Consider the following 24,422-nt stretch of genomic DNA (forward strand, 5'->3'; position numbering starts at 1 on the left):
CTCAGCCTCCTTTTTCCTTGTAAATTGAGATTAGTCCTGCCTTTGCCACAGGGTGGAGGGAAGAACTAAATAAAAAAATGGTCTGTCCACTTTTTTCTTTTTCAGACTGAGCTCTGGAAAACTAGGGCTGTGTTGGCTCTGTCACACATCACAGGCCGGCACACAGGCACTCATAAACGTCTGTGGAGTGGGCCAAGAGCTGCTTTTAAGCGCGTGTCCTTAGATTCTGTAAAGGCTGTTTGTAGAAATACCTTCTGGGGATTTTTACACTAAAAGAGATGCTGCTGAAATAGAAGCTAGAAGGAAACGAGGACTAACATAGATGACAAGGAGAAAAGACTAGCTGCTGTAAAAATAGAGCAAAGAGCGCTACCAGGTTGTGTGGACATTCAAAAGGCACTGCCATGGAGGAGGGGGGTGCAGGTCAGCAGCCTCGCCCACACGACATGCTGCAGGGGTGACAACCCGACTGTGTCTCTCCTACTGACCTTGACCGACTGGCAGCTGTCTGCCTGGAGCGTGGGATCAGGAGAATGTTGAGGCCACTTCCAGGTGGTGACTTGAGTCTGGCATGGGGCAGATGGGATAGAGAAGTGTCAGCATACGTGTCACACGTTTTTTCTCTCCCTGGATGAAATAACTGAGGGATGCTATTTTGGCCAAAAGAAATTGCCTGGGACTTCCCTAGTGGTCCAGTGGTTAAGACTCTATGCTTCCATTGCAGGGGGCGCAGGTGTGATCCCTGCTCACGGAGCTAAGAGCCCACATGTCACACGATACGGCCAAAAAAACAAAGACAAAAAGGAAAGAAAAAGAAATTGACTGGCCTGGTCTTTGTGGTCATTTGAAGGGGCTACAAACCAAACTCACCAGTCTTTTCCAGGCATAGAACGGCTACACAACAGCTCTGACCCATGGAAGGCAGCGTGCTATGTGCTTCAAATGTATTTTTTTTTAATATATATATTTTTTTAAATTTTTATTCATTTATTCATTTTTTGGCTGTGTTGGGTCTTTGTTGCTGCGTGTGGGCTTTCTCTAGTTGCGGTGAGCAGGGGCTACTCTTCGCTGAGGTGTGCAGGCTTCTCATTGCAGTGGCTTCTCTTGTTGCGGAGCACGGGCTCTAGGCGTGCGAACTTCTGTAGTTGCGGCACGCGGGCTCAGTGGTTGTGGCTCACGGGCTTCAGTAGTTGTGGCACACGGGCTCAGTAGTTGTGGCTCACGGGCTCCAGAGCACAGGCTCAGTAGTTGTGGCGCACCGGCTTAGTTGCTCTGGGGCCTGTGGGATCTTCCCGGACCAGGGCTTGAACCCGTGTCCCCTGCGCTGGCAGGCGGATTCTTAACCACTGTGCCACCAGGGAAGTCCCAAATGTATTTTTCTAATCCTTAATACAACCCCAAGAAGCAGGTGTCATTCATCCCATTTTACTGACAGTAAAGTGAGGGCCTGAAAGATTTTTTTCTAAGACAACACAAGGGGCTGAGGTTATGTGTAAAGATGCCTCTGGGAGGTGCTCTAACGCCTGGCTCCTGGCCCCTGTCCTCCTGGGGGTCTGAAGGACGAGCTTGCAGTCTCCAGCTGACTCTGACATCTAGAGCCAGGTCAAAAGTGGTCTCCCAGGCTAAAACTGATACAAAACCTCTGCCATCAGAATGATCACCATTTTCTGTTTTAAGAAATAAGCAAACCCCCAAACAGGAGCTTATACTATTTCTCTCAACCAAAGTGCACAGGAAAGGCAGGACAGGTCTTGTTCTTAGAGTACACCACACTCTGTCTCACGTGGCTCAGAAATTCCACAGAGAGGGCCTGCTAGTACTCGCTCCATCGCAGCAGCAGGAGATGGGACGGAAGGGGAGACACACACAGCAAGCCTGCGAACGGACACTGCTGCTGCTCCTCAGCACCAAGCACCACTAGCAGATTCATTAAGTAGGACCCTGACTACCCCTTTCTGTCAAGGTTATTTGTTCTGAGCAAGATGGTTTGTCCTGACTAAAGCTACCAGTGGCCAAGAGTAAATGATAAAATGTTTTAATTTGCCCACAAGAAATGAAAATATCTATAACTCCCAGCAAGAAGCTAAGCTTAGCCAAATCTTTCCTGCATTGTTGTTTATAAATCAACATGATGTTTTATGAAAATTATTTAATAAAATTTACAGTCTAAGGAAATGAGTAAAATGTGCATGTCACCCAGCCTCTGCTTCCCCAGCATTAACTGCCCATCTGGGCATGATTGTAACATCAACAGGGCTCAGATTCCATTCACAAGGCTTTGGCTTATTCCTTGCAAAACCTAACCTGGTACCTTGTATACAGCAGGCACACAATACAGGATGCCCCCTTAATACCAGCTAACATTTACAGAGCTCTCACTCTCGGCCAGGCACCGTATTAAATGCTGTGCACACATTCTCTTGTTTAAATCTCACAACAAGCTATGCAGTTGGATTTATTACTCTCCCCTTCCACAGAGGAGGAGAGGAGGCTTCCAGGAAGGTGAACTGACTTGCTCAAGGTTACCTAGGTAATAAAGGGAGCAGAACCAGGATTCAAACCCAAGGCATCTGGCTGAAAAAGTGAGCAAAGAGCTATGCTGAATGCAGACTACTTATGTCCAAGTGCAACCAATATTTTCTCACCAGCAGCAACAGTGATTAGCGTGTTACACACTGATACAGTTGACCCTGGACAGCACGAGTTTGAACTGTGCGGATCCACTTACACACGGATTTTCTTTTTCAATATTAAATACTATGGTACTATGATTCCATGTTGGTTGAATCTGCAGATGCGGAACCACGTGTACGGAAGAACTGCCTATAAGGAGGAACCATGTATACAGAGCGTCGACTACAAGTTATTCTCGGATTTTCAACTGTGGGGAGGTGAGCGCCTCTAACCCCTGCCTTGTTCAAGGGTCAATGGTATTTGCAGATTTTGAAACTGCTCTACCATTAGTGACTATTAAATACTGTTTCTGTTAGAGAAGAAGCAAGTGACTGAATTTACACATCTAGAATCTGCTCATTTGATTTCAGTCTCAGCACTTGTTCACACAGCAAGGCCGATCCAACCCAGAGCAGCTTCCGGCCCTGTGGCTCTGACTGGCCTGGCTCTCAAGGTCCTTGCAGCCCAGCCAGAGAAAAGCAAGCCAACCTGGGAGGGGAAATCGGAGGAAGGGGGTCAAAAGGTACAAACTTCCAGTTACAAGATAAAGAAGTACTAGGGATGTAATGTACAACACGATGGCTGTAGCTAACACCGCTGCACAAGACACAGGAAAGCTACTAAGAGAGTAAGTCCTATAAGTTGTCATTACAAGGATTACATTTCTTTCCTTTTTCCCTTTTTTATTTGTCTTTATTTTATCTACGTGAGAAGATGGATGTTAGATGAAACTACTGTGGTAATCATTTCATTATGTATGTACATCAAGCCATCATGCTATATGCCTTAAACTTATAGAGTGATGTATGTCAATTATTTATCAATAAAACTGGGGGGGAAAAAAAGAAATCCAGCCTCACAGTGACAGAATGAAGGCAGGTGACTTAGAAGGGCATTCCAAGGCTCAACAATGGCTGTCTGTCCATCTGTCGGATGAACTCCTGTAGCTGTGCCCCATCTACCAACTCATCCACTTTGAGAGCTACTTGAGAAGGATTTACAGCTAACCTGCTAATATGAGAAGAGGAAAGGAAGGAAGGAAGGAAGGAAGCAAGGAAGGAAGGAAGCAAGGGAGGGAGGGAGGGAGGGAGGCAAAAGAAAAGCAAGGGGAGGGGAGTGGAGGGGAGGAGAAGGGAAGGGAAAGGAAGGGAAGGGAAGGGAAGGGAAGGGAAGGGAAGGGAAGGGAAGGGAAGGGAAGGGAAGGGAAGGGAAGGGAAGGGAAAGGAAGGGAAAGGAAGGGAAGGGAAGGGAGATGACAAGAATGCAACAGGGAAAGAAGGCAGAATGGGTGGCTTATACTATAATTTCAGGGGGAAAATCACTGTTAAACAAGGATCTAAGAAAGCTGGCCCCTAATCTGTAGAGACAGAGTACATTAGTGGCTTGGTTCCCTAGGGCTGGGGGTTGGGAGGAAATGGGGAGTGACTGCCAATAGGTGTGCGATTTCTTTCGGGGTGATAAAAATATTCTGGAATTGATTGTGGTATTGGTTGTACATTGCGCAACTCTGTGAATACGCTAAAAAAACCCACTGAATTGTACACTCTGAATGGGCAAACTGTATGGTATACCAAAAAAAAAAAAAAAGAAAGAAAAGAAAGCTGGCAAACTATCAGAAAATCACAATAAAACCATCCCTAAAGCATAAAACGTTAAAAACCACAAGTACACAACCAGAATGAGTGAAAACCAGAGCACCCTGGTAGGTATGAATGGTATGTAATAACAAAAGTGGATGAGTTTTATTGTTTGCTTCAAAGCACAGCAATCTGAAATCAAACATTTAAGGCATTTATTGTAAACAATCTGTTTCATGTTTGGAAACACAAGTCGTTGCAGAATATGGGATCAGAACCAGAGAAGGAAGAGAACCAGTTCCAAGCCAGGGAAGGACATCTGACAAAGCAAGCATGGGAGGTGCGACAAAGCAGCAAGAAGCTGCATAAAAGCCTGCCTCATCCTACACAACCAGGCTTCCAGAGCATTCCTGATGAGGGTGACCCATTTGTGAGATTATTCAACATCCTGTTCCATAAAACGAGGCCTCATAAGTAGCTGAAAATATGTCAGGTAGCAGGGGAGCCTTTCTGAATTTTGGTCCTAAAGCCTTGCAGTGGGCAGAGTATTGTTGCTAAAGCCTGAGTGGCATTTTAAGGATTTGGTACAACGATCCTTCTTTTTTAAAGAGTCTCATACTAATCCTGAAAGCTCCCTTCCTTACACCCAAGCCACCTTTAAGGTACTCTCTTTCCCTCTGTGGTTCCTAAGCGGTCATAAAAATCAGTGACTGGTGGGGATGACTGCACAACCTTGTGAACATACTAAAAACCACTGAACTGTACACTTCACAAGGCTGAAATTTATGTTATATGACTAATACCTCAAAATAATTTTTAAGCTGTTTAAAAAATCAGGGCAAAACACAGAGTTACCATATGACCCAGCAATTCCACTTCTGGGTATATATCCCAAAGAATTAAAAGCAGGGTCTCAAGAAGATACCTGTACACCCATGTTCACATCAGCACTATTCACAACAGCCAAAAGGTGGCAGCAACCCAAGTGTCCATCAACAGATGAACAGATAAACAGAATGTGGTTTATACATACAGGGGAATATTATTCTGCCCTAAAAAGGAATGAAATTCAGATACATGTTATGACAATGGATGAACCTTGAGGACACCATGCTAAGTGAAATAAGCCAATCACGAAAGGATAAATACTGTATGATTCTACTCATAGGAGGAGATATCTAGAATAGGCAAATGTATAGAGACAGAAAATAAAATACTGGTTACCAGGGACTAGGGGGAGGGGATAATGAGGAGTTATTATTTAATGGTTACCGAGTTTCTGTCTAAAATGATGAAAAAGTTCTAGAGATAGATAATGGCAATGGTTACACAACATTGTAAATGCACTTAATGTCACTGAATTGTACACTTAAAAATGGTTAAAATGTCAAAGTTTATGTTATGTATATTTTACTACAATAAAAACATAATTCAAAAAAGTCAGAGCCCTTGGGACTTCCCTGGTGACGCAGTGCTTAAGAATCCGCCTGCCAGTGCAGGGGACACGGGTTCGATCCCTGGCCCGGGAAGATCCCACATGCCACAAAGCAACTAAGTCCATGCGCCACAACTATTGAGCCTGCATGCCACAACTACTGAAGCCCACGCGCCTAGAGCCCGTGCTCCGCAACGAGAGAAGCCACCGCAATGAGAAGTCCGCACACCACAACAAAGAGTGGCCCCCACTCGCCACAACTAGAGAAAGCCAGAAAGCCTGCATGCAGCAACAAAGACCCAACGCAGCCAAAAACCCCACAGAAAACCAAAAAAACCCACAAAAGTCAGAGCCCTCACATCTAAGAATCCATACTTGATATCTGCTTCAAGGTAATAAGGTAGTACAAAAAAAGACTTCAGAAAGTGAACACCCTTTTGGGACTTCCCTGGTGGCACAGTGGTTAAGAATCCGCCTGCCAATGCAGGGGACACGGGTTCGAGCCCTGGTCCGGGAAGATCCCACAGGCCCCGGAGCAACTAAGCCCCTGCGCCACAGCTACTGAGCCCGTGCACCTAAAGCCCGTGCTCCGCAACAAGAGAAGCCACCGCAATGAGAAGCCCGCGCACCACAATGAAGAGTAGCCACCGCTCGCCGCAACTAGAGAAAAGCCTGCACGCAGCAACAAAGACCCAACGCAGCCAAAAATAAAATAAATAAATAAATAATTTCAATATGTAAATTAAGCTCTGAGTGGGAGAAAGAGCAGCACCATTCCTGTGCAGAAGCTCGAGAGCATGGCCGAAACGGGCCCCAAGTAATTATTTGCTGAGTACCTGGCAGTGCTGTCCTGGTAACCATGGGGCACCTAAGGGTAAGTGACCGTGGTGACTCCCACGTGCACAAAGATTGTCTCCAGTCCTCCAGCCAGATTTAACTGTTTGCTCATCTATGGCTTCATGGTCCATTTTCATACTTCCATTTACGGTACTTTTCAGTGTTAGACTTGGATTATAAGTAAGTTAGAAAAAGCATAGCTCAGTAGGTCACTAGGTCCTCGAACGGCAACACCAGCAGTATATATCAATATAAGTACATTATATACAAAAATATATTTTTATGCTCATAGTCGTCTTGTACTCAATACACAGATGATGACAATGACACCCCTGACCTCATGGAGCACAGCTATGTCTGTGCAAGACACCGCGCTCGGCACTTTCCGTGCACTACCTCATATAATCCTCCTGTCGACCCTGTGACGAATTTGTTACTATCCTCTTCTTATAAAAAGCTGAGACTGGAACAGCTGAGAAACTAACTCATGGCTCCACAGCTAGTTAGTGGCCACACCAGTACCTGATCAGATGAAGGTCTTAAGTGGTAAATTCTTAAAATTTTTTTAAAATTTTACTTTATTGTGGTAGGAACACTTAACATGATATTTACACTCTTAATAAAGTTTTACATGTACAATATGGTACTGACTCTCAGTACCATATTGTACACCAGATATCTAGAACTTATTAATCTTGTTTAACTGAAACTTTATGACCATTGATGAGTAGCTCTCCATTTCCCCTCAGCCCCTGGCAACCACCATTACACTCTTTGATGCTATGAATTTGACTCTTTTGGGTACCCTCATGTAAGTGGAATCATGCAGTATTTGTCTTTCTGTGACTGGCTTATTTCACTTATCATAATGTCCTCAAGGCTCATCCATGTCACATATTGCAGAATTTCCTTGTTTTATGAGGCTGAATAATACTCCACTGCATGTGCATACCACATTTTCTTTATCCATTCATTTGTCCATGGACGTTTAGGTTGTTTCCACAGTTTAGCTACTGTGAAGAGTGTTAATATCTCTTTGAGATCCTGATTGCAATTCTTTTGGATGAATACCCAGAAGTAGGACTGCTGGATCATATGATAGTTTTATTTTAGTTTTTTGAGGAACCTCCACACTGTTTTCCATAGCGGCTGCACCATTTTGCAGTCCCATCAACAGTGCACAGAGGTTTCAATTTCTCCACATCCTCACCAGTGTTTGTTGTCTTCTGTTTTTTTGATAACAGCCATCCTGACAGGTGTAAGGTGATTTCTCATTGGTAAATTCTTAACTGAAGAAAGAGGTGAAGAGGCTACTCTATGGGCGACTGGTGCAGAAAGTTAGAGAAGGGAGACACCAACATCCAGGAGTAAGCGCCAGACAAGAAGTCACATTAGGAGGGTAGACGGAACTGGGTCCCATAGAAGGTCCCAGGTCTCTTTACAGAGACCAGGGGGTTTTGTGGGAAGGGTGCCGGCTGGGTGTGCTCTGCCTGTCCACAGAGGCCACAGCGAGAGGAGAGGCTTTAGAGGAGAGGTGTTTGCATGAACAGGAAGGACTTCTTGCCCGGGGGAGAGGGTGCCCCTCCAGCCTCAGAGGACACGGAGTGAAGATCCACCCTCTGTCCTGACAAAAGTTAACGCGCACCTGCTGACGGGGGCAGCTCAGCCCACGTGGTCTCTGCAGGTTCCCCCGACCCGGAGTCTGCACAGGGCGACTCCAAGCGGCCAGGCTCTCGGCCTCCTTGGTCCAGGATGACGAGGAGCAAAGAGAGAGCAGGGTCCGAGCCCTAGAAGGACACGTCGCAGCAGGAACGCAGGCAGCCGAGTTTCTCCACCACCTGAACACAGCAGGCAGAGCGGCAGACAGCCGGGAAGTCACCGGCACCGCAAACGCCCGGCCCCAGCCCTGCTCGGCCCGTCCCAGGAGCTCCTGCCCGGAGATAATATTGTTCTCAGAAGACCGGCTCCTTTGGGAGCCGAGCGCTGACCAGCCGGGTCTCGGTCAGTGACACAGAGGTTTTCCCACAAGGGCCGGAAAAGTCCTCTGCCATGTGGACGGCAAGGTTCCTCACGCACATGCCACACCCCAGAGGGTCAAAGTAACGCCAAGCCACAGGCCCCCTGCCAGCACCCCAGCGCCTGGAAAGATAAGCCTGAGGCCTCGAAACCCGAGCGCCCTCCTGAAACCAGGTGCGCCCAGCCGAGGGCAGCAGGCACGAACCGAGCACAGGAAGCGGCTGCTTGCGTCCCCACGCCCCCAGGGGAGCCACAGCCCTGGCTGCCTTTGTCTAACACTCGCCTTGGTCGAACTGCCCGGCCTTCCAGCCCCAGCTCCCAGCGCCAGGACCTCTGCACCCACCCCGCCGTGTCCAGGGGCATCACAACTTCGTTCCTACTCGGCCGTCTCCTTCCTCGGAAATCCCGGCCTCCAGGTTCCAAGGCGGGTTTCGGCCTACACACGCAGCATTTCCTGAGATCAAGGACTCCTGACTTACCCTGGAAGGTCTTCCTTCTGCAGGCGAGAAGCTGCAGCATGCTGCTACATGAACAGAGTCCAGGGAGAAGGAAAACCCGAGTCTGTGCGAAAGGTCCAAGTTCATACTCCCCAGAAGGCGGCCTGTGGGACTGCATTGCCCTCTCTCATTTACATACACGGTGAAGTCATTTCCAACCAACGCCCTCAGGAGTTGAGGCCCACATCCCCTTCCAGGGCATTACTCACTTATAGATTAACTAGCTTGGGAAAGAACAGTGTGCAGAAGCTACAAACCAGGTTCTTTGCTCTGGTCCTACTTTTATTTGGGAGAAAACCTACCCTGAGCCAGAGATGGGACTGTAAGCACAGGCTTTCATTTACGTCTTTACTCTGCTCGCTTCTCTGCTGAAAACTGCCCTCAGCCATTTCTTTCTTTCTTTTTTTTTTTTTTTAAGTTTTGGTTAACTTTTTTTCTTTTTGGCTGCATTGGGTCTTCGTTGCTGTGCGCGGGCTTTCTCTAGTTGCGGCGAGCGGGGGCTACTCTTCGTTGCGGTGCGAGGGCTTCTCATGGCGGTGGCTTCTCTTGTTGCAGAGCACGGGCTCTAGGCGCAGGGGCTTCAGTAGTTGTAGCGCACGGGCTCAGTAGTTGTGGCTTGTGGGCTCTAGAGTGCAGGCTCAGTAGCTGCGGCACACGGGCTTAGTTGCTCCGCAGCATGTGGGATCTTCCCAGAGCAGGGCTCGAACCTGTGTCCCCTGCATTGGCAGGTGGATTCTTAAACCACTGCGCCACCAGGGAAGCCCTGCCCTCAGCCATTTCTTACCATCCAAGGAGCACTTATTGAACCAGCTACTCTACGACTTGTCTCATGAAAAAGTGTACAGTTTGACCAAGACAGAGGCATGTAAAAAAATATTTATAATATAATACTGATAAGTTGCAATAAATCTGTATCAGAGCAAAGGAGGACACACTGCCTGGGGGTGGGAGCTGTGGATGTGCCCCCCATATCCCCTCCAGAATGACTACAATTAAAAAGACTGACAAGATCGGGTACTGACAAAGATGTGGAAGAACTGGAACTTTCATGCCTTCCTGGTGGGAATACAAAATGGTAGGCAGAGTAACAGGCCCCCAGAGATGTCCACGTTCTGAGCCCTGGACCCGTGAAAATGTTACCTTTTATGACAAAAAGGCCTTTGCAGATGTGATTAAGTTAAGGCTCTTAAAATGGGGAGATTACCCAGGATTTTCCAGGTGGCCCCCATGTAATCACAAGGGAGGTAGGAAAGCTAGAGTGAGAGAGAGGAGATGTGACAATGGAAGCAGAAGTTGGAGAGAAAAAGATTGGAAGATGCTATGCTGCTAGCCTTAGCGATGGAGGAAGGGGCCACGACTCAAGGGATGCGGGCAGCCTCTAGCAGCTGGAGAGGGCAAGGGAACAGATTCTCCCTTAGAGCCTCCAGCAAGGCTTTGCTGACACCTTCACTTTAGCACTTCTGAGGTCCAGAATTATAAGATAATGAATTCATGTTGCTATAAGCCATTAAATTTGCAGTAATTGGTTATAACAGCAATAGGGAACTACTTCCAACTGTTTGGAAAACAGTTTGGCACTATATGCAAAAGCTGAACATATGCCTACCTTCTGACCCAGTAATTCAACTCCTAGGTATGCACACAACAGAAACGCATGTATATGGGCACCAAAAGATGTGTGCAAGCATGTTCATAGCAGTTTTAGTCAAAAGAATAGAAAACTGGAAATAACCCAATTGTCTATCAGCAAGAGAATGGATAAACCAAATTGTAGTATGTATAGTCACACAATGTAATACTACTCAGAAATAAAAAGAAATGAACCACTGGGACTTCCCTGGTGGTCCAGTGGGTTAAGAATCTACACTCCCAATGCAGGGGGCCTGGGTTCGATCCCTGGTTGGGGAACTAGATCCCACATGCATGCCGCAACTAAGACCTGGCATAGCCAAAATAAGTAAATAAATAATAATTTTTAAAAAAAGAAAAGAAATGAACCACTGATGTCTGCAACATCATGGATGAATCTTACAGACACAATTTTGAGTGGAAAAAAACAGACACAAAAAAATGTATATACTTGAAGAAAAAGTTCTGGAGATGGATGGTGTTGATGATTGTACAACAATATGAATGCACTTAATGCCACTGAACGGTAAGTTAAAAATGGCTAAAATGGTAAATTTTATGTTATGTATATTTTGCTACAATAAAAATGTACATACTACAAGAATCTATTTTTATAAAGCTCAAAAACAAGCAAAACTAATCTATAGTGAAAAGAGGTGAGAACAATGCTCACCTTTAGGGGATACTGTCTAGAAGGAGGCACAGGGGAGCCTTCTGGGTACTGGAAATATTTAGTTTCTTGATCTGAGTGTTGGTTACATGGGTGTATATGTAAACATTCATCAGACTGTATGCTTAAGATCTGTGCACTTTAGTTTCCAAATGCCAACCCCAAGTTTATTTGCACATGATTTAATTTACTTGAATTCGTGTTATCAACACCGTAATGGAAATGGAAGAGAAAAGAAAAACCCACCAAAAGTGTGTGTGGTCAGGGAAGGCTTCAGGGAAGAGGTGAGATGTGAGCCAAGTACTGAAGGGTGAACATGGTAGACACAGACAGGAAGGAATTCTGGACAGAGGGAAGAGCACGTGTATGGGCGGCGAGGTGCGTGCAGATGCAGAGTGCGCCAGACACTACCAGCTGGGGGTGATCACTGGCCAGAGACGGGGGGCTGGAGGGGTAAGAGGGAGCCCCATCCCAACACACCCAACCTGGGAAACCCCAGCAGCAGTTTGGACTGTGCTTATGCTAGGCTGATGTCAGAGGAGGTCAAACTAGACTGCAATGTGATGAATCCATGACAGGGAGGGTGACCTGGACAGAGACCCCTAGGCTCTTGTGATAACAGTCGGGACCTAGATGACAGGGTCTGACCCAGGCATTGGCAATGCGGACAGGGTCGTGAGAGATGGAGGCAGAGCCCCCTGCCTTGGTTGTAATGGGAGTGGGAGAGGGGAAGGCTGGTAAGTCTGCTGGTTAAGCCCACGTGGCTGGTGATCCCACTCACCAGAGGGGAGAAGACCAGACTACCCTTTCCCCTGCCTCCTGGGCTGGCAGTGGAGGACCACAGTATGTCAGAGTTGGAGAGCATTAGTCAGATGACCTAGTGTGCCAGTGCACTCACAAGCAACCAAGTTTTTCGCCCAGGCCAGCACAAGGCCACAGTGTGAGGAGCAAGCTGGACGAGAGAGCTAAGGCTCATCGACTTCAGCGAGCAGTCCTAGAGAAGAGGGAACGGACTCCTTCAGCTGTGCTGCTCATGTCTCCCCAATGCCCTCGCCAGCCTCACCTTCCACCACAGGCTTCTCCTGTGATCTCAGTCCCTGCCAACATCCCCCTGTAAAAGTTCTCCCCACAGCCCATCCATATCCTGCATAGCTCATGATTTCATCTCATGATCTGATAATGCCTTATAAGTCAACCTGGTTTCTCCTCCAGCCATGCTGTGTGACCAAAACTGAGGCAGAGACGGAGAGGGCACCCCAGGGCCCCCAGGAGCCAGAGATACGTCTTGGCTAGTAGGTTCTATCACGGCCCTACAGACCTGATGTGAACCACAGGAGCTAAGTGCCAGTTCTGGAGGCCTGTGCACATCTGAGAGGGTCTGAACGACAAGTACCAAATACCAGAGCTTGTAGAGGAGAAACCAAAAATAGATGGGATAAATGAGGAGCTTGGGATGAACACACACACTCACACACACACACACACACACACACACACACACACACACTACTATGTATAAAATAGATAATCAACAAGGACCCACTGTACAGCACAGAGAACTCTATTCAATATTCCGTAATAACCTATATGGGAAAAGAATCTGAAAAAGAATGGACATATGTATAACTTATTCATTTTGCTGTACACTTGAAACTAACACAACACTGTAAACCAACTGTACTCCAAAATAAAATTAAAATTAAAAAAAAATAGATGGGTATGAAGGAACTTGTTTGAGGCCCGAAACACACTACTACTTATTTCTTTCTTTTTTTTTTATAAATTTATTTATTTTATTTATTTATTATTTTTGGCTGCATTGGGTCTTCGCTGCTGCGTGCAGGCTTTCTCTAGTTGCGGCGAGCGGGGGCTACTCTTCGTTGTGGTGCACGGGCTTCTCATTGCGGTGGCTTCTCTTGTTGTGCAGCACGGGCTCTAGGCGTGTGGGCTTCAGTAGTTGTGGCTTGTGGGCTTCAGTAGTTATGGCTCGCGGGCTCTAGAGCACAGGCTCAGCAGTTGTGGCACACGGGCTTAGCTGTTCCGTGGCATGTGGGGTCGTCCTGGATCAGGGCTCGAACCCGTGTCCCCTGCATTGGCAGGCGGATTCTTAACCACTGCATCACCAGGGAAGCCCAACACACTCCTTATTTCTGATCTAACCTGGCAAGGTCAGTGAACATCTAGTTAACTGCACAGTCCAATTCAGGAGCCACTACCACATGTGGCTATTTAAATTATTTAAAATCAGATACAATTAAAAAGTCAGTTCCTCAGTGCTCAATAGCCACACGTGGTGAGTGGCTACCATTTGGAACAGACATAGAACAGAACAGAAAGTTCTACTAGACAGCACTGCGTATAGTATCTCCTGCTTGAATTGGCCTGATCATAAGAGGCACTCATCCTGAAATCACCTTCACACACCTTTACATGTCATCTTTACACACCTTTAAAAAAGGGGGTAAGAATCCTTTTAATTTTTAACTAATAAAGATAAAATTATGTACCACAAAGGACATTGAACATTCCTTAGTAGAAAGGCACCATGTCTTCTTGGGTCGTTCAGTTGAAACAGAGAGAAAGTAAAAGACAAGTAAGAGAAATGAAAGCTGAACAGGGTAGAGTGAAACAGTCCATTTCACTCCCTTGACTGTTCTGCTATAAAAAGAGTTAATCTCGCCCCAGAAGATTAGGGATATGTAGAAATTAATGGACCATTAATAAGAAGCAATTATTCTTTAGAAATAATTCGTGACTGACAAAAACAAAATCAAGTGAAGTGGAAACTTAGGTGGGTGAGGAGGGGAAAAAAAGGAGGGCAGGAACATGTTTTGCAGTAAGAAAACTGCAATTACAATAAGTAATTTTTTTTAAGTGCAATTTCATTCCTTATACCTTCTTTTTTTTTTAAGATTTTATTTATTTATTTATTTATTTTTGGCTGCGTTGGGTCTTCGTTGCGGCGCACGGGCTTTCTCTAGTTGCGGCGAGCGGGGGCTACTCTTCGTTGCGGTGTGCGGGCTTCTCATTGCAGTGGCCTCTCTTGTTGCGCAGCATGGGCTCTAGGCGTGTTGGCTTCAGTAGTTGTGGCTCGTGGGCTCTAGAGCGCAGGCTCAGTAGTTGTGGTGCACGGGCTTAGTTGCTCTGCAGCATGTGGGATCTTCCCAGACCAGGGCTTGAACCTGTGTCCCCTGCACTGGCAGGCGGATTCTTAACCACTGCACCACCAGGGAAGCCCCACAATCAGTAATTTTTTAGAGGGCTTTTCATCTGAAGATGTAACTAAATCTGCTTCAATAATATTGGTTACCTAGCTGATGAAAATGAACGAAATTTTGTTCATAACACATATCTACACTGGGGGAAAATTTACCCACATGCAAGGAAAGCTTCCACTGAAGGCTGTCATAATATTTCACCACGAACTGTCACCCCTGACTGGTGCTCAAGAGAACCGAACACGCACAGTTAATAAGGTAGAGAAGAGGAAACTCTCCTAAGAGGAGACCCGGCCCCCATGCACACGGATGTTTGCCTCTCTAGTCAATGGAATGCTGAAAATGCATGCCTAGGTGCTAAGGGAGGAGAACATAGGGGAATCTTGTGTGTGTGTGTGTGGTGTGGGGTCTTTTTAAAAGTAAGCACAGCAGGAGAATCCTGTTTTGCCCAGTTTATGATTCAGATAGTTATTTCAAGTTAAGGGCAAATATTAAGGTGTTGTTTTGAAACAAAGACACAGAGCACTACTTAATAAAGGACTTTTGGTGCCTGGTGAAAAATTCAAGCTGCAGGGGCGTTTCCTGCTCTGTATTTATTAATTTCAGGTATTCATTTATGCATTCCTCTCTCCCTCCTTCTGCTTATATAAAATACAGCAGAAATGAATATGAAAAGTGTGAGAGAAAGAGAAAAACAAGAGTGGGATAGAAAAATGGAGCTAAGAAGGAAGTTAATCCAGTAGCTCTACCATAGCAATTGGGGTTGCACACTGGTTGACCTGCTAAACCAACAGTTAACTCTTTTTTTTTAAAATTTTTTAAAAAACTTATTTATTTTTATTTTTGGCTGTGTTGGGTCTTCGTTGCTGCATGTGGGCTTTCTCTAGTTGTGGCGAGCGGAGGCTACTCTTTGTTGCGGCGCACGGGCTTCTCATTGCAGTGGCTTCTCTTGTTGCGGAGCACGGGCTCTAGGTGCGCGGGCTTTAGTAGCTGTGGCTCGCCGGCTCCAGAGCGCAGGCTCAGGTAGTTGTGGCACGCGGGCTTCAGTAGTTGTGGGTCGCGGGCTCTAGAGCACAGGCTCAGTAGTTGTGGCGCACGGGCTAAGTTGCTCTGCGGCATGTGGGATCTTCCCGGACCAGGGCTCGAACCCGTGTCCCCTGCATTGGCAGGCGGATTCTTAACCACTGCGCTACCAGGGAAGCCCCACCAACCGTTAACTCTTAAAGACTCAGTGTCAAAGGCAAAGACAGACCAACTGCTCAGGAGGGGGACAACTTGGTCTGGGCAGGGACTTGTCCTTCAGGCCCTGAAAGCGAATTCGGGTTAACTGGCCCTGCCCAGTAAGTCCCCCTATAGCCAGTGCCAGCTCTGCCACATCATCAAACCTAGGATGCGGGAGGCGGGACCAGCCCCTGAATTCACTGGAACTGTCCAATTATGTGGTCTCCAGAGTTAGGGGGTCTGTCCTGTCAGCCAACCAGAACTTGTTGATCATAATCAGAGTGTGGCTTCTGTGAACAGGAACTAGGAAAGCACAACACTAGCCCTGGGGGGAAATGACCAGACCTGCCCTCACAGAGCCCACCCCGACCCAGCCCAGCAGACCCCAGCCCGCACACGGGGTTCCCCACCGGACCCGACACTGAACCCGGGAGAGCCTGCGCTGGCTAATACCGCTCTCCTCCCACTGTTCCATCAGTATTATACCACGCTTTCCCTCCGTAACAGCCCAACATTTACCACGAAGCCAAGCCCGCTCCCTTTCCACAGCCTGCCAGGTCCCCGAGACAATCCGTGCCAGGGCCTCGGCACGTGCCCACCCTGGGGAAAGCAAAAGCAGCTTCTCTCCTCGAGAGCCTGAGGGTCCAGGGCGGTTTTGCCTTATTGTAGGGGAGACCGTCTTATCAAAGCATCTTTTCATTTCCACACAAGAGATCTAAGATAGACTGAATACCACAGCATACATCCTGTTCTTCATACCACACTCAATACCACGGTGCCCTATGTGACCAACAGAACTTTCTGCCATGAGGAAAATGTTCTAGATCACCGCGTCCAGTACGCGAGCCACTAGCCACAGGTGGCTACGGGGCAGCTGAACCGTGAGTAGTCCACGCAGAGATGTGATGAAGTGTAAAGTCCTCCACTGGTTTTGGAAGACTTGGTGCAAAGAATAGAATGTCAGATATCTCATTAATAATTCTTTACACTGATTACATGTTGAAATGACAATATTTTAGATATACTGAGTTAAATAAATTGTATTATTATATTAATTTCCCCTGTTTCTTTTTGCTTTTTCAATGCAGTTACTAGAAAATTTAGGAGTACATATGTGACTAGCATTCTATTGGTATTAGCCAGCACCAACCTATACCATTATTTACTAGTTTTCTTTAAACTGAATTTTTTTTCATTTTTTACTCATTCTGAAAATATTCATGAAATTACAGTTTGATGTATTAGTTGTATTTTTACAACACAATTAAAGAATCCACAGGACCATTAATCTAAAATTGAGAAGATAAGTTTGTCCACGTGTAACCTAAACCCTCTTGTGTACCACACCCTTTGGGAAATGCTGGCCCAGGACAAAGCTACTCAGAGTGTGGCCTGTGGACAGATGCCAGCCTCCTTATTGTTCATTATCGTCCACAATAAGGACATAAATTGAGAGCATGTATTTAGAAACATTCATAGCAATTTGACAAAGTAATGTGATATCCATTGATATCTTGGAATCTGGTATCTAATCTGATATTTTAAAATTGGGACCTGTATTTTACATGTGCTTTATATTTTGTTTCTAGTAAGTCCTTTAAATTGTATTTAAGAGTTAGAGACACACTGGGCTAGAGTATAAGAGAATCTTCCATGGGCCTTCCAGAGTGATGACCTAAGAGCCGCAGTCCTCAGTCACAGCCAATGCAGTGCTCTAAGACAGGAAAGCATACTAAGGAGATCTTCCAGACCGCAACATAAAGGCTGGCACAGAGGGGATGGGGGCTTAATTCCTGGCAAACAAGAAATTCTGTTAAATGAAACTTCTCTTCCTCTAAGCATTTTTGTTGATAAAACTTTTGCTGTAATTCTAAGAAATGAAGGTCCTCATCACCTCTGTAGAGAAGAACAACTGTGTGCTATAAAAAACGGCACACAAAATCCTTATAAAATGTGTGTCAATAGTACTGAGCTAGATCTTGAGAGGGGTACAGAAAATGCGGGAGGCGTGACCCATGTGCAAAAGGAATTTGTTATAATCTATCTGGAATGGCACAGAGGCATGGAGATTAAAAATACTTAAGTCTAGAGTCAAACGCACTTGGGTGTGAGTCCTGGCTTGCCACTTACTGTGTGACCTTGACCAACTTACTGAACCTCTCTCTTTTTTTTTTTTGCCCTGCCACACGGCATGCAGGATCTTACTTTCCTGACCAGGGATCGAACCTGGGCCCTGGCAGTGAAAGGGCTGAGTCAGGGAATTCCCTTACTTAACTTCTCTTAATGTCTATGTACTTACCTGTTACAGTAGAGAATCTCCAAAAGGGGAGATTCCTCCTTTCCCAGTAGGCGCTTACCATGCCTCATCTCAAGAGGTGGAGTCTATTTCCCCTCCCCTTGAATCTGGGCTGGCTTTGTGACTCGCTTTTACCACCAAATGCAGCAGAAGGGACATTCTGGGACTTCCAAGTCTGGGCCATAAGAGAACTGGCAACTTGTACTTCCTGGCTCTTGAAGAACAGCTGCCACACTGTGAGGAAGGCCAGGACAGACTCCTTGTGGAATATGAGACACCCGGACCATGAGAGGCCATCTTGAACATTTCAACCCCACTGAGCTCCCAGCTGACAGCACACGCAGCAGGAGAACCACTCAACTGAGCCCAACCAACCCCCTGAATGGTGAGAAATAGTAAGTTTGGAGTGTTTTGCTACACAGGAATAGAAAATTACACATCTCTAAAATGAGAATAAAAACAGTATAAAGGATGGCTATGAGGAATAAAGTAAATAACGTATGACAAGTGCTTATAATGGTGCTTGGGACATAAGTGCTCAACAATTAGCAGCTGTTACCATTTGAGGAGCTAAAATGAACACATGTGCAATATATGACTGCAGACTACTTGGGAGGTTCCATTCAGGTTCTCAGTGCCCTGCAGGCCCTGAGCAGAGGAATGCCCAGGAGGTGAAAAGACAAGGCTTTGCGGTGAAAGCAAGTATTGGACCTGAAGGATGGAGCGTGCAGAACGATGGTCTCTAAATCCCTGATGCATGGAGAGCCACCCGAGAACTTCCGGGCAACCACAATATGTGCGCACATCAAGGGCTGAAGCCTAGAGGTCTCCATGGAGACAGTGTAAATGGGTGGCTGCCAGGACCTGGGGAGTGGATGACGGGTGAGGGGGAATGGGGAATGACAGCTAATGGTTATGGGGTTTCTCTGCGGGATGACGAAAATGTTCTAAAATTGATTGTGGTGATAGCTGTACAATTCTGTGAATATACTGACAACCACTGAATTGGGCATTTTAAATGGGTGAAATGTATGGTATGTGAATGTTGTCTCAATAAAGCTATTATTACATAAATGGGCACGGGGAGGGTAAAAATTAAGAGGCTGAGATGACAAAGGAGCAAGAAACGTTCCATAGGGTTGTCTGGGGGCTATAAGTCGCCAGCTTATTTGGCATGGAGGGGAAAAGCGGTTATTTTCAGATAGTGAATGAACTCAGAGCCAGCCAGGAGCTATGTACCCTGGGGACAGACCCTGCCGTTCCAACGGATCATGGGCACTTGGCATGACTGCTGTTCCCTCAAACACTTTGCAGGGGTGCGCCTCACTCATACCTGTTTTCCTTTTGCTTAAATCACAACCTGAACTCCACTAATCACAAGGTTCTTAAAAAGAGGAAAACTTCCTAGGCAAGAGGAAAGCTACCGCTTCCCAAGAGAGAAGCAGACCAAGGCCTCCATTCAGACAGACCTCAGAGGCGGATGAAGGGGATCCCGAGGCCCAGCCTGCCCCGGAGCCTCAGGTGCTGCGCCGGCAGACTCGTCACTGGAAGGTGGTCACCTTAGACGTGAGGTGGGCGGTGAGCAATCCCTCCTGGGCCACGGCGCCCCAAGGGCAGCCACCCTCGACCACTGCCTCTTCCTTCTTCTGGTGTAACTTGTTCAAAAGAGGCTAGAGGGCAGGGCCATGGAAAGTTTCCAAATGATCAAACTGCTGCCAGAGTCAGCTCAGCATGCCAACCCTCCCTCCCCCACCCCCCAAAACCAGGCAATGCCATCATAAGCATCACCATACTACCTGCCCTGTGAGCACTTACTATGCTGAGCCATTATGAGTTCTACCTTGTTAAATCCTCCCAACAAAGCCCACTAGACTATTGACCAGCATCCCCCAGAAAACCACATCTCTCGTCTGCCCAAATCAACCCTGCAAATCCTACTGTGTTATAAATCAATCAGTATAACTACTACAGAAGGCAAGATGTTCTTTCAAAAAGTGAACCATGGCACAAGATGGGGCATCTGAATGAGAGGAAAACATCCTTTAATTGTGGAGAGGGAGAAGGGATAGAGATAGAAATGACAGACTTTGACCAGTTGGGTCACTAGGGTCAGTAGATCAGAAAAGAAACAGTTGATGGTCAGACTTTCAGGAATGTGCCCTGAAGGTCCTGCCAAGTCCGAGTCCTTCAGTGCCATCATTGCACAAAGCCAGAAGCCCCAGACCAAATACAACTTTGTTTCTTTCTCTCCTGACCTTGGCCCTTCTCACTGCCGAAGGGACTTGCAATGTTAGGATGCACGCACAAGCTCAATCTGCTCCTCTTGGTCCAAACAGCTTTAGGATGAGAGTGGTCAATAACGGTTTCAGGGGATTCCCCGGCGGTCCAGTGGTTAGGACTCCGCGCTTTCATTGCTGAGGGCCCGGGTTCAGTCCCTGGTCGGGGAACTAAGATCCCACAAGCCGTGCAGTGCAGCAAAAAAAAAAAAAAAAAAAAAGAATGGTTTTAAATGCAACTTTGAGAAAGGATGAAGAACTCTGATTTCTTGGGGCCCTACTCTCAGCCTTTCCAACTCGGCCCCACCCTACTGTGGCCCCTGGGGGGAGGCTCTCCTGAACTTCCAGTCTGCACCCTCCATTCTCCTGATCCAGGACGGGGGATGGAAGACAGGCAGATGGAAAGACAGCAGGGAACCTCGTCTTACCTCAAAGCAATTCCCTCCTTACCAGGGAACCATGGGCAAATGGATTGAACTCAGTAAACAGTATTTACCTACAGAAAGCACTGGAAAGTTCAACAAGCCTCAGGAAACATGCTTTGTAATTCCACTATCTCAAACTCCTCCACCGACACACTTCTTTAATCCAACTCACGAGTATTTACTCAACCCAGTGGAGCTGCTCCCAGCATAATGCAATTGTCAAACAGCAGTTACACACCTACTGCGTGCAAAAACTCTAACAGAAGGGACAATGGCTAACCAGCTTCAGCATTTACTGTGTGTCAAGCACTGCTTTACAGATGTCAATTCCTTCATCTTCAAGGCAGTGCTTCTATCCCCCCCCCCACGGTGTTCTTAAGCCCATTTTAAAGGTGAGAAAACTGAAGCTCAGCGATGTCTCCCCGAGGTGAGACATCAGGAAGGGGAGAGGCGGCATTCACACCCAGGCAGTCTGGATCTCGATCGCCCGAGCTCCAATGACAGCAGGAGACACCAGCACAGGGCCCTGCTCACAGTGGGCACCCAATGAACATCTGCCGAGAGGAACTGGGAGGTTAATGTCGTCACACGGGCAGAATAAGAAGAGTGCTTTCCTGCAGGTGCCGCGGGCACAGGCAAGACGAGTTCCTTAATTCAGACTGAGAGAAGCCTAGAGGAAGTGAACGCCCGAAGGGAAAAGGGGAGAAGGGGGCATTTCAGACTGAGCGGCGCCCAGGACCTGTGTAACACCGAGGCAGTCTGACAGCGGTGACCTGGTGACTCTGCCCGCCCTCTAAAGGTCCTGAGGCAGAACCAAGCAACAGGCGCTTGCTTTCTCATTCCTTATACTGTGATATAACACAAGCACTGAAGAGAACAGCACATCGGGTAATTTCACTTCTGGGAGTAATTAAAAGGAAAGAAAGAAAGCATCACTGGTGGGTAATGGGGAAAAATGCACAGGATTTCAGTATTGGAAGAACCTGTTGCTAGAGGAAACAACCAGAGAGGTATTCCCCTGCGACCTTCTACAACAGCTCCCAGGAAAACCACTTGCCGGCCCATATCGCCCAGCTGTGCCGCCGTGAAATTGTCCGAGAGCCTAAACATCTCAGGCCTCTTTGTCTTTTCTGCCCCTCACAGCACTCAGCACAAACTTAGGATCAATGGTTGACTCTCAAGAAATGCAGGTTCACTCTCATCAAGAATGGGTCCCAAATGATAAGGCCTTGGGCAACCAAGAGCAATCAGTACCAAGATGGATTATAATACAACCTCAAAGGGCTTCCCTGGTGGCGCAGAGGTTAAGAACCTGCCTGCCAAGGCAGGGGACACGGGTTCGAGCCCTGGTCTGGGAAGATCCCACATGCCGCGGAGCAACTAAGCCTGGGCGCCACAACTACTGAGCCTGCGCTCTAGAGCCCGCGAGCCACAACCACTGAAGCCTGTGCGCCTAGAGCCCGTGCTCCGCAACAAGAGAAGCCACTGCAATGGGAAGCCCACGCACCTCAACAAAGAGTAGCCCCCGCTCGCCGCAACTAGAGAAAGCCCGCGCGCAGCAACGAAGACCCAATGCAGACAAAAGTAAATAAATAAATATTTTAAAAACCCAAAAAACTCAATAATCAAGACTTCTCTGAGGATGACATTATTTTTCTAAGTACCTAGCCTCACAAAACCCGCTTTGAAAGAACAAACCATGGTACTACCTGGCACCTAAATTGAATACTCCAATTTTTCCACATCAACTCTTATGCACATAGAAGTTTATGGAATATATATATATATTTTTTGGCCGCATCGTGCGGTTTGTGGAATCTTAGTTCCCGGACCAGGGATTGAACCCATGCCCCCTACAGTGGAAGCACGGAGTCTTAACCACTGGACCACCAGGGAACTCCCTGAAATATTTTAAACCTTCACACAACACATCTTTCCATATTTCTAATTTCAAATGAAGGAAAAGAGCTTTAAGCTATTTTTCTACAATAAAGTTTCCAACTAGAACTTAATAAGGATGTCCCCTTATTAAGTGCCTTCAAATAAATTAAAATATCACAGATAGTTCAGGCCCAACCATACAGCTCCGCCCTGCCTCTAAAACATCGAAACGACCTAATTGTTTAAACTCTCGACCAAATAAAAATGTGAACTTTAACAACCTCCCTTTTCCAATGTTATAGTCTACTAGGTCCCCCTCCCCCAAGGCTGGTTCTGATGGATGGGTGGGTTTTGGGTTTCTCCCTAGCATATGCAGCCGAGTTTCTCAAACAAAAAGGATGAAAACAGAAGTACATCTTTTTAGTATTTATATCACTATCCTGTGATATTTGTTAAATTCTGCCTTCAAAACAAATGCGTGATGAAAAACGCAAACTGGGAAAGATTTAAGCCACCTCCTCCTTCTCTAAATGATGCAAATGAAGGCCCAATCAGAACATACCCCCTCCCCCATGAAAACCATGTTTTAAGCGACTAAAGAACATTTCCGTTTATTTCTTTCCCTTCCTTGGTACACCTTACATAAAATAGACGCAGATCTTCACTACGTGATAATTCTCCAAATCCTATACTTAAGATCTGTGCGCTTTTGTGGGATGCACGTTATACTGCGGTAAAACACGCCTTAAAAATAGCTCACACTAACTTAAAAAAAAGAAAAAAAAAAGGTGTTGCCAGGAAAAACATGAAATCGGTTTCCAAGTTGCTTACACACCCGCACTACCTGCAACCACTTTACAAAACGTTAGAGGATGCGAGACCAGCTTATCTAAAATTCTGCCAAATGTCCTCAAAATCTCTCCCTGCTTCGCTCGTTTCCAGGCAGCCAATCCGGGGACCGTCCCTCCTTAGCTCCCAGCAGCTGCAGCCTCTAGGGCCGGGGGACTCATCCGTCGCGCTGCCACGCGAGGGAGCCGCGACCCCGCCAGACCCCTGGGCAGCGCACCCGCGGCCGCCGGGAGCACAAGCGGGCGGCAGGAGAACCCGGCCCGGGGCTCGCAGCTGGCCCCCCCTGCCAGTGGGTGACGCGCCGGTTCTGCCCCCCGGAGACGCCGCGAAGCACGAAGCTGGGCTGCCCCTCGCGCGCGACGCCCGAGACGCAGATTGGGCCCCGGCCACCCCCCGCGCCCGCTCGTTCGACCCCAGTGCCCCCCACGCCTGCTGCTCCGCGATGCGGGGCCAGCCCCCCGGGCCCCTGGGGCATCAAGCGTGGCCCCAGTTCCCGCAAGCCAAACACACCTGCCACCCATCCTAAGCCACTCCCAATCCCACCCACTCACTCAGGCCACTCGAGAGGGTTCCCTGCCACCGGCACCATGAGGGGCGCGGCCCCGGGATCCCGCGCCCAGGCGACCCCGGGCCGAGAAAAGGACATTAGCTCAGTTCCGCGCCCCGCCCCCCACGGCCTCGCGCTCCAGAACCTCTGCCTCTTGCGGCCCGCCTCCCCCCGCCCGGGGGGCCTGAGGCTCCCACGCTCCCGCCGCATCCCGGGAGCCCTACCTGAAGGCCGGTGGTTGGGCGGCGAGGTCCGCACCGCGCCTGGTTCGGCCATCTTCCCGGAGAGCGGGGGGGCCCGCGTAGCCCCCTCCGTCCCGGCTGCCGCCCCGCAGTCGACGCCGCGCTCCATCGGGATGCCCGGGCCGCACAGGCG

The 24,422-nt window shown here is 47.6% G+C and overlaps 1 protein-coding gene across 16 annotated transcripts in view; it reads right to left on the reverse strand.

Annotated features, from left to right (window-relative positions):
• The window catches only part of MAP7D2 (MAP7 domain containing 2), a 105,748-nt gene extending 81,326 nt beyond the window's left edge, over positions 1 to 24,422 (reverse strand). For 4 of the 16 annotated variants that reach the window (XM_082447032.1, XM_082447021.1, XM_082447034.1 and 1 more), the window contains exon 1: positions 24,272 to 24,421. In XM_082447032.1, coding sequence (XP_082303158.1) covers positions 24,272 to 24,398 — 127 coding nt within the window. In that variant the 5' untranslated portion in view covers positions 24,399 to 24,421. Of the gene's footprint in view, positions 1 to 9,017; positions 9,115 to 24,271 lie in introns of those variants that run through there. The other 12 variants (XM_082447029.1, XM_082447020.1, XM_082447031.1 and 9 more) reach the window with 9 other exon arrangements.

The sequence above is a fragment of the Balaenoptera physalus genome (assembly GCF_965194825.1).
Source record: "Balaenoptera physalus genome assembly, chromosome: X".
Classification (NCBI taxonomy): Eukaryota; Metazoa; Chordata; class Mammalia; order Artiodactyla; family Balaenopteridae; genus Balaenoptera; species Balaenoptera physalus.